The 12,696-nt window shown below is 48.3% G+C and overlaps 1 protein-coding gene across 1 annotated transcript in view; it reads left to right on the top strand.

The window, feature by feature from the left end:
- Positions 1 to 5,475: 5,475 nt before the first annotated feature.
- LRRC24 (leucine rich repeat containing 24) overlaps positions 5,476 to 12,696 on the top strand; it is a 13,814-nt gene continuing 6,593 nt past the window's right edge. Inside the window, exons 1-2 of the mRNA XM_015427953.1 lie at positions 5,476 to 5,637; positions 9,504 to 9,782. Of these exons, the coding sequence (XP_015283439.1) occupies positions 5,476 to 5,637; positions 9,504 to 9,782 (441 nt within the window). The remainder of the gene's footprint in view (positions 5,638 to 9,503; positions 9,783 to 12,696) is intronic.

Consider the following 12,696-nt stretch of genomic DNA (forward strand, 5'->3'; position numbering starts at 1 on the left):
ACAACATCTGGGAAGCGTTGTGCTTCCGTCCCCGAACCGGCCCTTTCGCGCGAAACACCGCATCAAAACAGAACCACCTACCTAGGTGGTTCATAGCGAAGGGGCGCCGCAAGTCGGGCCGTCGGATCGCCAATGCGTCCTTGCGCCGGCGCATGCCCGGCTCTTAGCCAAACTGCGCATGCTCCAACATGCGCAGTTTGGCAGCCTCCCCGTCTGGACTGTGTTTTCTCCCCAGCATCTGATCGTGCCGGGGAGAAAAGGTGCCGCGGCTCAGGGGATCCATGGGATCCTGCTGCGGCATCTCAACTGTGGTGCGGCTTTTAACAGCCGCACTTTTCACTGTGTTTCCCCTGCCGTGTGGCAGGGGCCATTGTTGGGCATAGTAAACAGCATTACATTTGTGTGTTAACTCTGAAGTTTGTGAGTGGGGCTTGACCTGGAGTTTTGGGGGCATGGAGTCTGAGGCGGGCAGGGTTTGGAGGGGAGAGAGACTTCAGTGGGATATAATGCATACAGTCCACCTTCCAAGGTGGCTGTTTTCTCCAAGCGAACTGATCTCTGTTCACTGATCTCTCTTCTCCACAATAACAAAGTCTCTCAGCTGAATATAGTTGTGCTGGGAGCAGATTGTTTCCAGATACTTGCAAGGCTGGGTCCTAATAAACTTATAACCCTTTCCCACCAGCAAAGCCAACAAAATATAAGCCTAAACAACCTCTGTTCCTTACAATATAAGCCTAAACAACCTCTGTTCCTTACAATGCTGCTTTCACTTTCTTTTATCATTGGGTTTTGTGATACCTTCTGCATAGATTTATGACCATTTGGGGTGACCGCAGTCAGTATGGTGTTGCCCCAGGGTATTTAATGTGGTTTTGAGCTGCACCTTTGGTAAAACAACAGAGGGAAAAGCCAATGCAGAATCTCCCTTTCACTTATCCTACATTTGCTATTTGCCCTGATTGGAAAAATTACAGTTGTGATACAGGGACAATCCTTGACACCTTTTAAAGAAATGTTCTCTCTCTTGCCTTCTGTCCTAACTAGAGTCATTTTGCTGTAACTGTCACTCAACAGGGGACACCTTGTCTTTGACCAGCCTTTCACATAACACTTTATTGCAGGAGTGTCAAACATGTGGCCCAGGGGCCAGAACAGGCCCCCAGAAGGTTTCCATCAGGCCCGCAGTGGAACTGGCTGTCTCCTGCTTCTTCTTCCAGTTCTGCTGCTGCTGCATCATCATAGCTTGCTTTGCTAGACTCTCTCAATCACTCAGGAGAGATAGATTGGCAAACGTCTGTTCCCTGCACTGGCTGAGGCTCCTCCCCCTCCTGGGGGGAGGGGATGAGCCAAAACTTGCTTCCTGGCCAGGCTGCCTCAATCGCACAGGACAGAAAGGCAAGCCTTTCTTCCCTTCCATTGGCTGAGACTCCTCCCTGAAGAGAGAGCTTGCTTTGCTTGTCTGCCTCAATTGCACAGGAGAAATACAAAGCACCTCTAAGTCCAATAAAGTGATATCTAAGGTATGAGCTTGTGTGTGTCTTGCTACAGTGTGTGTGTTTTGTTGGGCTCGTTATGTCAAGATTGCAACAGCACAGATATTTTGATGCAATAATTCAGAGCAATATGTGTCAGTTATCAGACATTGTTAAATAAACAAAATATTGCAAGAGTACTAATATTTTAAACATGTTTTTAAGTTAAAAAATGAGTTTGTGTCCTTTATAAAGTTTATATCTCTGCTACCTGGCATTACATTTTATGACACACATGGCCCAGCCCAACAAGGTCTCATTTATGTCAGATCCGGCCCTCATAACAAATGAGTTTGGCACCCTTGCTTCATTGGGTATTCCCCTGAGTTTACAAGAAAGAAAAAATAGAGAGACATTACAGAATTCTGCCACAAGCTTGCTTGTTTAAATACCCAGATAGTTTGGGCTTAACATTCTTTCTGGAATAACATATGAATTTAGGCCTGATTTACACTTGAAGGAGAATGAGGTGATAAATAAGGTAGGAGAATACTGAAGTGGCAGAATGGATTGTATAGGTGGAGGATCATGTTTTTTTGAAAAAAAAATCCCTGCAGATAGAAAACCAGCACAGCAAACCATGAAGCTTCCTCCCTGCTGTTGGTGTGGAGTTTTAGTGCAAAGGACTACTCAAAACTGGAATCCATCACCTGCAGTCCAAAGTGGTACCTTCCACTCTACCCCCCTTGCCATTCTATCACCTCATTCTTCAGCATCTGTGATCCGAGCCTAACTCAAAATGCTTTATCAGACCAAGGGCCTACCCAATCCAGCCTTCTGTCTCTAGTAGTGTCTGGCCCAGCCCATTCCTCCTGAGGAGTTCACAAACACAGGATAGATACTCCCTGTGGCTTACCCAAACCTTATGTAACTCAAGCTCTTTGGAATATGGAAGCTATATCATAGCAAACAGCAGTCCTCCATGAACTGATATAATCCTTTTTTTAAAAGTTCCAAACAACCCTCCATTTCTCATCTGAAATGCCCTCCATGTACCAATAAAATGAGTCACATTTTAATGAAGGAAATTTCCTGTGCACTAACTTAAATGCTTTCCAGTTTATTAAAGGTTTCAGTAATTTCCCCAAGATGTCATGTAGCAGGTTAGCTGCTGTGACCTTTGAGTCTACACCTGGAAGATAAAAAGAGAGATTAAAGGTCAGGTACCAAGCAGTAAGGAGTTGAAAGACAGCAGTGAGGACCATTAGCAGCACAAAGAGGTACAGATTCTGAGGGGAAAAATGACCTTACTATACTGCGAAATCTTCAATCAGAAAGACACAGCTATTGCATCATGGACATAGGGGATAGTGATTTCACTGAGTACCTCATTTCATTGTACATTATTCCATTGAAACCTTATTTTGGAGTTGTGGTGATCTAGAACCCTAGACCTACCCAGGATACTAGTTGAGTCAAGGCCCTAGACACCAAAAATGCTATAGGAGGAAGGAGGGGGATTTCTTCTTACCTTGGACTTCCAGGAAGTCCCATTACCACAGCCAGCTCTTCCCCTGTACTTCTCTCATTTGTCTGGCTTGGCTTGAGGACTCCTACCTGCTGGTCCTTATTCTAAGGCTAGTGGAAAAGAGATCTGTCATGCTATATCGTCGTCGTCATCATCATTATCAGTATTATTAATTTAATTTGTTAATTGCCCTATCCCAAGTTACCCTGGGCTCTGGGCATAAGAGGGCATAATGCCATAAAGCTATACAAAACAGTAAAATTCAATATACAAGTTGATAAAAGCTAAGAGAACCAGAATAAAAAGATACAATATGGTGTCCTGTAAATTTTCTATCCCAATTCTGGACTACCTGGCCATTTTGGGGGCAGGGGGAGAGGGAACTCAAAGCAAAAAAAGGAGAAGGGGGAGGAAAAGAAGGGTGCCAGCTAATGAAGCAAACCATTGCTGCCCTCAACCAAAAGCCTGGTGGAACATTTCTGCCTTACAGGCCCTGTGGAATTGCATAAGATCCTGCAGGCCCTTGTGTCATTTGGCAGAGAGTTCCACCAGGTTGGGTCCAGGACCGAGGACTAAAAAGGCCCTGGCCCTGGTCGAGGACAGCCTAGGGCTAGGGGTTACCAGCAGGGATTACCAGCAGGTTGTTATCAGTAGAGGGCAAAGTTCTCTTGGGGAAATACTGGAGAGGAAGATCCCATAGATACATTGGTCCCAGACTGCTCAAAGCTTTAAAGGTCAGTACCAGAACCTTGAACCTGACTCGGTACTCCACTGGAAGCCAGTGTAGCTGGCGCAGCACTGGTTGAATGTCATCCATAACGTTCCTGTCAGGACTCATGCTGCCACATTTGGGATGAGCTGGAGTTTCCAGGTCAGTCTCAGGGGTAGGCCAGCATAGAGTGAGTTACAATAGTCTAGTCTGGAGGTGACCATTGCATGGAATACCAAAGGTGACCATTGCATGGAATACCAGAGGTGACCATTGCATGGATTACCATGGCTAGGTCTGGGCACACCAAGAAAGGAACCAGTTGCTAAGCTTGGCAAAGATGGAAAAATGCCAGCCTGGTAACATGTGTGACTTGGTCCTCCATTGATAAGGAGGAATCCAAGGTCACATCCAAACTCTTTTCTTTTACCATGTTTATGTATCATTTTAAACTATACAAAATCAAACATATAAATGCATACAGCTCATATAACAAAAACTTCCAGTTATTTATATCATTTCAATAATTACTTTGTTATTTACTCTCTTCCATCTTTTGTAACCCACTTTTTTATCAAACGCCTTTTCACTTTTACCCTGAATAGTAAATGTTAATTTCTTTAATTCAGCAACTTCAAATATTTTACTTATAAATTCATCTTTTGTTGGAATGCTTTCATTTTTCCAATATCTCGCAAATAGAACCCTTGCCGCCACCAAAATATGCATAATTAAATAAACTTTTGTTTCTTTAAGTTCTTCAGGTAATATACTTGGCAAAAAAAATTCTGGCGTTAACTGTATTTCCACTTTTAAAATTCCTTCTATAACCCATTTTATTATCTTCCAGTATTTTTCAGCCTTCTTACAGACCCACCAAATATGATAAAATGTACCGATATTAAATTTGCACTTCCAGCAATTTCTAGATATGGTCTTATTATATTTATTTAATCTTTCCAGTGATATAGGCCACATATAGAACATCTTAAGTAGATTTTCTTTAAAGTTAGCCGTCTTAATATGTTTTCTATTTCTGGACCACATCTTAAACCATTTTCGGTTCTCCCAGATTAGAGTCCGCACACTTCACCACTACTGGCTCTGAAGGTGACCGGTTCAAAACTGGAGAAGTGCGCACGAACAACTCCTCCCCTGCCACACATTTTGCTAGCCTTGAAGGTGCTCCTGGACTCTCACTCTCTTCTCCTGATGCATAACTGTGTGTCTCACCTCTTCCAACCACTGTCAGAACCCACAGCTCACAACGAAGTACACGCATTCAGGAACGGTTATACTTTTATTGCAAAGCTATAGGTGCAGTAACATAGGCACTGTTAGGAATGGCAGCAAACCATAGAACCAGATAGGATATAGGGCGTTCGTATGCATCCCCACATAGCATGGGCCAATAAGGCACCCTCCCGCGCACGGGCAGAGTTAGGAAACCGTTAGGTGGCGAAAGCAGGGAATCGGGAATCTCTCATGAAGGATGAGAGACCACTAGACAATACAACGTCCTCCTGCACATCTGTAGAGATAAGCGTTACAGCCAAGGGATAGCGAAAGGGAAAGGAATGCAATAGCAATTAACAAGACACAGGATAACCTCCCCAACCCTCATGGCAGCATAGCTGACAACCGCTTGTCTGCGGGCTGGACGGCACCAGACTTACCCTGTGTGTGGATCTGGTTTCTGACTCTCTCTTTCCTTCTCTCTCTCTCTCTCTCTCTCTCTCTCTCTCCTCAGCAGCTGGTCTAGGATGGCCCCGGCAGAGGCCTCCCTGCTCACCCTCTGGCTGCTGGGGTTCGTGGCACTCCAGGCCCACGCGTGTCCCATCACCTGCCGCTGCTACAGCATGACCGTGGAGTGTGGCTCTCTGGGCCTCAAAGAGCTGCCCGGCAGCATCCCCCCCTCCACCCAGGTAAGGCCCTGGCAGAGCTAGGAGAGGCTCCCAGCCCCCCCGGGGAGGGGGAACTCTGCGGGGGTCCCACGGGAGGGCTGCCTCGCTGCGACAAAATCTGTATGCATGTGTGTGTGAGGACAAAGTTTGGGTCCAGCGGCACCTTGAAGACCAGCAAAGTTTTATTCCGGGTACAAGCTTTCGTGTGCAAGCACCCTCCAGTTTGGTGTCGTGGTTAAGAGCGGTGACTCCAGTCCAGAGAACCGGGTTTGATTCCCCACTCCTCTTCCAAAGGCAGCCTGCTGGGTGACCTTGGGTCAGTCCCAGTCCTCTCAGAACTCCCTCAGCCCCATGTACCTCACAGGGTGTCTGCTGTGGGGAGAGGAAGGGAAAGGAGATTGTAAGCTGCTCTGAGACTCCGAGTGAAGGGCGGGGTAGAAATCCAATCTCTTCTCCTCCTCCTCCTCCTCCACAAGGTTTTATTCACAAAGTTTTAGTCTGGGTATAAGCTTTCATGTTCATGCAGAATAAAACTTTGTGGGTCTGAAACGCGCCACTGGACTCAGACTTTGTTCGGCTGCTTCAGACCAACACGGTGACCCCACCTGAGTCTATAATATGGGGGGGGGGAATCCCTTCCCTGTCTGGGGAGACAAAGAATTGCCTTTTTGTGGCCCGTTGCCAGGAAGGGAGAGGTAAAGCTGGCTTTTGGGAGGTGGTGGTGGTGGAAGAGGAGAAAAGAGCCATCAATTCACAGCTGACTCATGGCGTCCCTGTGGGATTTTTCAGGCAAGAGATATGTCCAGAGGTGGCTTGCCATTGCCTGCCTCTGCGTAGCAACCCTGGGCTTCCTTGGTGGTCTCCCCATCCAAGTACGAGCCAGGGCCAACGCTGCTTCGCTTCCGAGATCTGATGAGATTGGGTTGTACCATTCCACCTTCCCTCAGATTTTGCAGACTACCCACTCCCATAAACAACCAAATCCAGAATACAAACAGATGCACCTGTGATTTTGCTCATGCACACAGGTGACCATTTCAGATGGGTAGCTGTGTTGGTCTGCAGTAGAAGAGCCGGATTCGAGTCCTGCCATGCCTTAGAGACCAACAAGATTTGGGGTGTATGCAGGGTCATTTCGTAGAAAAAGAGGTGCAGGAGCTCATTAGCATAACTCATTAGCATAACTTATTTGCATATGCCACACCCCCTGACATCACCGGAAGTGTGTCAGAAGGCAACACCCACCGCTTAGGCTCCACTGGACTCTTTTGGATTGCTAGCTGTGGGGGGGGGGACTGCGCAGATCTGTCCTAGCAGAGGAGGGAGAGCTTGTACCTGAATAAACTTTGGCCTTAAAGGTGTCACTGGACTGTTTTGGATTGTTAGCTGAGGGGGGGGGGACAGAGAGGAAAAGAAAGAAGGAGGGAAAGGGAAGTAAATAAGGAGGGAGAGGGAAAGAAGGAGAGAAGAAAGGAAGGAAGGAAGGAAGGAAGGAAGGAAGGAAGGAAGGAAGGAGCTTCTTGCTCCTCGTGGCCTGGGGCTTCTGGGAGCAGGGGGTGGGGCTTGTTGCATGTGCCCGCCCCCTGGGCTCTTTACTGCCGGAGCTCCGCTCCTTTGCGCTCCTGCAGGAAATGACCCCTGGGTGTATGAGCTGTTGAGCGTCAAAGCAGGAGCGGCTCGGCTGAGGTGTCTGACAACCAGGGCTGCGTTATGACTATGAGCCCAAGGCGCTTCTGCCTTCATAGGCCTCTCCCACCATAATTATGTCAATGAATTTTTACATTTGTGTGTGGGTGCCCATGCCTGGAAGTCATGGTGACCTCTGGCGACTCCTACTGGGGCACGGAGGACGTTCAGAGAAGTGGCTTCATAGGCTGCCTCCAGCTGCCCAACCCTGGTATTCCCTGGAGGTCTCCCATCCAAATACTTGCCCGGGCCGGCCCTGCTTACCTTCTCAGATCTGATGAGATCGGGCTTGCCTGGGCTATCCAGGTCAGGGCAATCTTAAAAATTATTTCTGATATAACTTTACATACTTCAACATTTCCCCCCCACCGTTTTAGGCAAAACGTAATAGATTTCAGTGGGCCCCAAACATTTTGTTTCTTTCTGATGCGAGAAAAAGAAATTAAAACATTTCCTTCGACCCTGAAAGTTCATATTTTTTTTCCCTTCAAAAAGAAATCAAAACCGGTTTGGTGTAGTGGTCAAGTCTGCGGACGCTGATCTGGGAGAACCGGGTTTGATTCCCCACTCCTCCACTTGCATCTGCTGGATGACCTTGGGCAAGCCGTAGTTCTGTCAGTGCTGTTCTCTCAAGGGCAGTTCTCAGAGAGCTCTCTCAGCCCCACCTCCCTCACAGGGTGTCTGTTGTGGGGAGGGGGAGGGGAAGGAGTTTGTAAGACACTCTGAGAGCCAGTCTGGTGTAGTGGTTAAGTGCGCGGACTCTAATCTGAGAGAACCGGGTTTGATCCCCCGCTCCTCCACTTGCAGCTGCTGGATGACCTTGGGCAAGCTGTAGTTCTCTCAGAGCTGTTCTTGAAAAAGAGCAGTTTCTGTCAGAGCTCTGTCAGCCCAACCTACCTCACAGAGTGTCTGCTGTGGGAAGGGGAAGGGAAAGGAGTTTGTAAACCACTCTGAGAGCCAGTTTGGTGTGGTGGTTAAGTGCGCGGACTCTAATCTGGGAGAACCGGGTTTGATTCCCCACTCCTCCACTTGCACCTGGCTGGATGTCCTTGGGCAAGCCGTAGTTCTGGCAGAGCTGTCCTTGTAAAAGAGCAGTTTCTGCCAGAGCTCTCTCAGCCCCACCCACCTCACAGGGTGTCTGTTGTGGGGAGGGGAAGGGAAAGGAGTTTGTAAGCTGCTCTGAGACACCTTCGGGTAGTGAAGGGTGGGGTATAAATCCAATCTCTTCTTCTTCTTCTTTTTGTTGGCCCCTAAAAGTGTTGTGGGCCCCAGTCACTGCGCCTACTGTGCCTACTGGATGAGCCGGCCCTGCTGACGAAGGGGGCTTTGACTCTTGAATGCTCATAACCTGGAAATGGTGTTGGTCTGGAAGGGGCCGCTGGGCTTGAACCTTACACAGAAGAGGAAACAGAACTGTTCTGCCAGGCCTTTGGTTGAGGCAGCGGACGTCTACCAGCTGACCTCCCTGTTGCTATGGCAGTAGGCTACCGCTAATGAGACCTTTATGGATCGACTTCGGCCCATTCATTCCCGGCTGCAGGCCCGTAGGTAATGCGGGGCCCGCGGGGCCTGGCCCCCTAGTGTCTCTTTGTGGGGGGCCTCCCTCCCAGGCTGGCCCCAAATTGAATTAATTTAATTCACTTTGATTTAATTAGCTGCATCTCCCCAAGGCCCCCTCCCGGAGAAATCCCTAGATACGGGGCTGCCCAGCTGTAGGAACTGAAATTGAAATCAGCTGCACTACCCACTGTAACTGTTTTTAGCTGGTTTTACTGTATTAATTTAGTATCTGATATTTATTTATTGAGTCACGTGAGACTGGAATGGAATGTATGGTTGTGACCCGCCCTGAGCCCGCTTGCGGGGAGGGCGGGATATAAATCGAAATAATGATAATAATAAATAATAAGACAGGACCAAGGCTCCCTCTAAGCTGTGGAGTCTTGGGAGCAAAAATTCTACTCTGTGAGCTGCTGGCATTAAAGTTATGAGGGAGCCATTTGGCTACTGCCTGAATTAGCTTGCTCTGGAGCCCCATCCTTCCTGAGCGAAGACAAAAATGTGTCAGCCGGAGGCTAAAAACCTGTGAGCTAGCTCACACTAACTCAGCTTAGAGGGAACACTGGACAGGGTGTTAAATGTCTGCTCGCCAAAGCAGCGGGTTTCTCTGACAGCTTTTTGTCCCCTCCTGGGTGTGGCAGACCGTCTTCCTCCAGGATAACAGCATCACGCAGATCCACCAACAAGACCTGGCGCCTCTTTCGGGCCTCCAGTACCTCTACATGCAGAACAACACCATTTCGGCCCTGGAGCCCGGCGCCTTCCGCCACCAGGACCGGCTTCTGGAGCTGGCGCTGAACGGCAACCGCATCCACCTCATCAACAGCAGCATCTTCAAAGGCCTGGAGCACCTGCGCGTCCTCTACCTGGCCGGCAACCAGATCACCCGCCTGCCAGACTTCACCTTCTGTGACCTGGAGGTGAGTGCAGACGGATCGGGGGAACATGGGTCACACACACCACAGTCTAGAGACTGAAGGCATTCATGTAGCGTGTGTGACCCATTTTAGAGATGAGGAACTGAGGCCAAGAGCTGGGTTCATGTCCAGGGACAACCAGCGGGCCGTGGCTCAGGAGGGACCGATTTATACATTCTGCCTTTCTTTACAAAAATACAAAAGTGTCTGAGAACCTGAAACTGCAACATGTGTTGTATCTGGCAGATCCATCCTGCTAACTGAAGGTGCTTTCCTCCGGCACAATCAACTTCCCCAGCAAGAAGAAAAAGAGATTGGATTTATACCCCGCCCTTAACTCAGAGTCTCAGAGCGGCATACGAACTCCTTTCCCTTCCCCTCCCCACAACAGACACCCTGTGAGGTAGGTGGGGCCGAGAGAGCTCTTTCAAGAACTGCCCTTTCAAGGACAGCTCTGACAGAACTACGGCTTGCCCAAGATCATCCAGCAGCTGCAAGTGGAGGAGTGGGGAATCAAACCTGGTTCTCCTAGATTAGAGTCCACGTGCTTAACCGCTACACCAAACAGTGGGATAAAATAGTTTTTGCATGTTTCCAGAAGGATTTGACAGACATTTTGTGGCAGCAGAACACAGTTTCAGTCTAGTGGCACCTTTAAGACCAACAAAGTTGTAATCTTGGTGTGAGCTTGCTCCTACCTGGTGAAACTCTGCCAAAGAACATCCGTGCCCTGCAGGGCCTAGTGCAGTTCCGCAGGGCTTGCAAGGCAGAGATGTTCCACCGGGCTTTTGGTTGAGGACAGGGGTGGGGTACCATCCTATCTGGCACACACACCCCCGCTTTCTCTTTACCTTCCCATGAGACAGTGATACACCTTGACATTTTGATATTTTAGCGCCATCTGAAAATGTTTTAGTCAGATTTATTTAATTGTTGGAATTGTTTTATTCGCGTGCAAATGTTTTTATTGTCGTTCACTGCCCTGAGCCCTGTATTTTCAGGGAAGGGCAGTCTATAAATTCAAATTATAAATAAACTAGCAGTAAAGCTTGTTGTAAAAGGAGTACAACGAGCTCTAGAAAGATACAATGTGTAACAAATGCATTGGGTAGAAGCAGGTTAAGTACATATTAGCAGTATGTAATAGAAAGGCACAAATGTGGAAGTAAAGTCTCACATACCTTATGTTACACAATAACTGGTGTCCAAGGTCGCACAATGTGGGCCAGTAAATGCAGCACACAGGGCTCTGTGGAGTAATTTCTGCAACTGGGCAGTTTGCAAATGTAGATCTGCCTGTGACTGTGTCTGTATTTGTGTTTTGCAGCATGCCTTGGGTTTTTGGCTTCCTGTTTTCTCTGTGTCTGGTCCCATCCCCTATCTCTGCTTGTGTGTGTATCCACTGGCTTTTTTGTGATAACTTGGGCTGCCCCCCCTGCCTCCACTATGCTGACAACTGTTTACTTGGTGGGGTTTTTTCCATTGTGGAAATTGTTGCCTCAGCAAACTTAGCTTGGAGGCTAAAGACGGTGGGTTTTGTCCCCTGAGGGAATCAATCGTAATCTGGCGAGGAGAGTGAAGAAAGTAGCTGTGTTCACCGGAGCAAAACAACCGTCTTCTGAGGAAAGTGTTGGCGGGCACCGCTTCTATCGGCGGGACTCAGGCAACACAGCCAGTGGATAGGGATAGCTTCTGAGTGACACATCATGGAGCCAACTGATTTAAGGGCGTGTGGAATGTTCAGAAAGTGCCACCCCACTACTCAATTATATATAAGGAGAGATAAATAAAACGTGCATACCCAGAATAAATCTTTGTTGGTCTTAAAGGTGCCACTAGACTCAAGCTTTATTCTGCTGCTTTAGAGCAACATGGCTACCCACCTGAATCTATTTTGTGGCAGGGAATTTGAACTCCAGACCCTCTGTTTGCCGGCCCACAGTAGTTGGATGCTAATAAGTGGGTGGGTTTTTTGTAAATGCCCCCCTTCTTTCCCCATACCATTTCTTCCTGGTACGAATCCCCTCAAACTACTGATCGTCTGCACTCAAATGCCAAGCCTGTTCCCACCAAAAGACCCAGTCAGATCTGCCACAGCTGGTATCATTCAGCCCGAATTCTAGGACAAGAGCCAGAGCGTCTTCCCTAACAAGGAAATTGTGGTGCTTGTTGCTTTTATTTAGTTGGGTAGAAGAGCCAGATTCGAGTCCAGGAGCACCGTAAAGGCCAACAAGATTTCCAGGATCTCTGCTCTTTGAGAGCCAAAGCTTCCTTCGTCAGATATCTTCATCAGACCTGGCAAAGGGAGTGTTGGCTCATGAAAGCTGACACACTTGTTGGGTCTTTAAGGTGCTCCTGGACTCGAATCTGGCTCTTCTACCAGATTGGTGTACCAGAGCCACTTTGGTGTAGTGGTTAAGTGCGTGGACTCTAATCTGGGAGAACCGGGTTTGATTCCCCCCCCCACCTCCACTTTCAGCTGCTGGATGACCTTAGGCAAGCCATAGTTCTCTCAAGAGCTGTTCTTTCAAGGACAGTTCTCAATCAGAGCTCTCTCAGCCCCACCTACCTCACAGGGTGTCTGTTGCAGGGAGGGGAAGGGTTTGTAAGCCGCTCTGAGACTCCGAGTGAAGGGAGGGGTGTAAACTCAATCTCTTATCTTCCTCTTCTTCTCAGACTGGCAGCTGCTCTCCAGGGTCTCAGGCAGAGGTCTTTCCCATCACCCACTGCCTGGTCCTTTTAACTGGAAATGCTGCTGGGGATTGAACCTGGGACCTTGTGCGTGCCAAGCAGAGGCTCTACCACTGAGCCACAGCCCCTCTTGACAGCTCTCCAGGGTCTCAGGCGGAGGTCTTTCGTATCACCTGCTGCCTGATCCTTTTAACTGGAAATGCTGGGAATGGGACCTGGGACCTTC

The sequence above is a fragment of the Gekko japonicus genome, unplaced genomic scaffold (assembly GCF_001447785.1).
Source record: "Gekko japonicus isolate JY-2015 unplaced genomic scaffold, Gekko_japonicus_V1.1 scaffold838, whole genome shotgun sequence".
NCBI lineage: Eukaryota > Metazoa > Chordata > Lepidosauria > Squamata > Gekkonidae > Gekko > Gekko japonicus.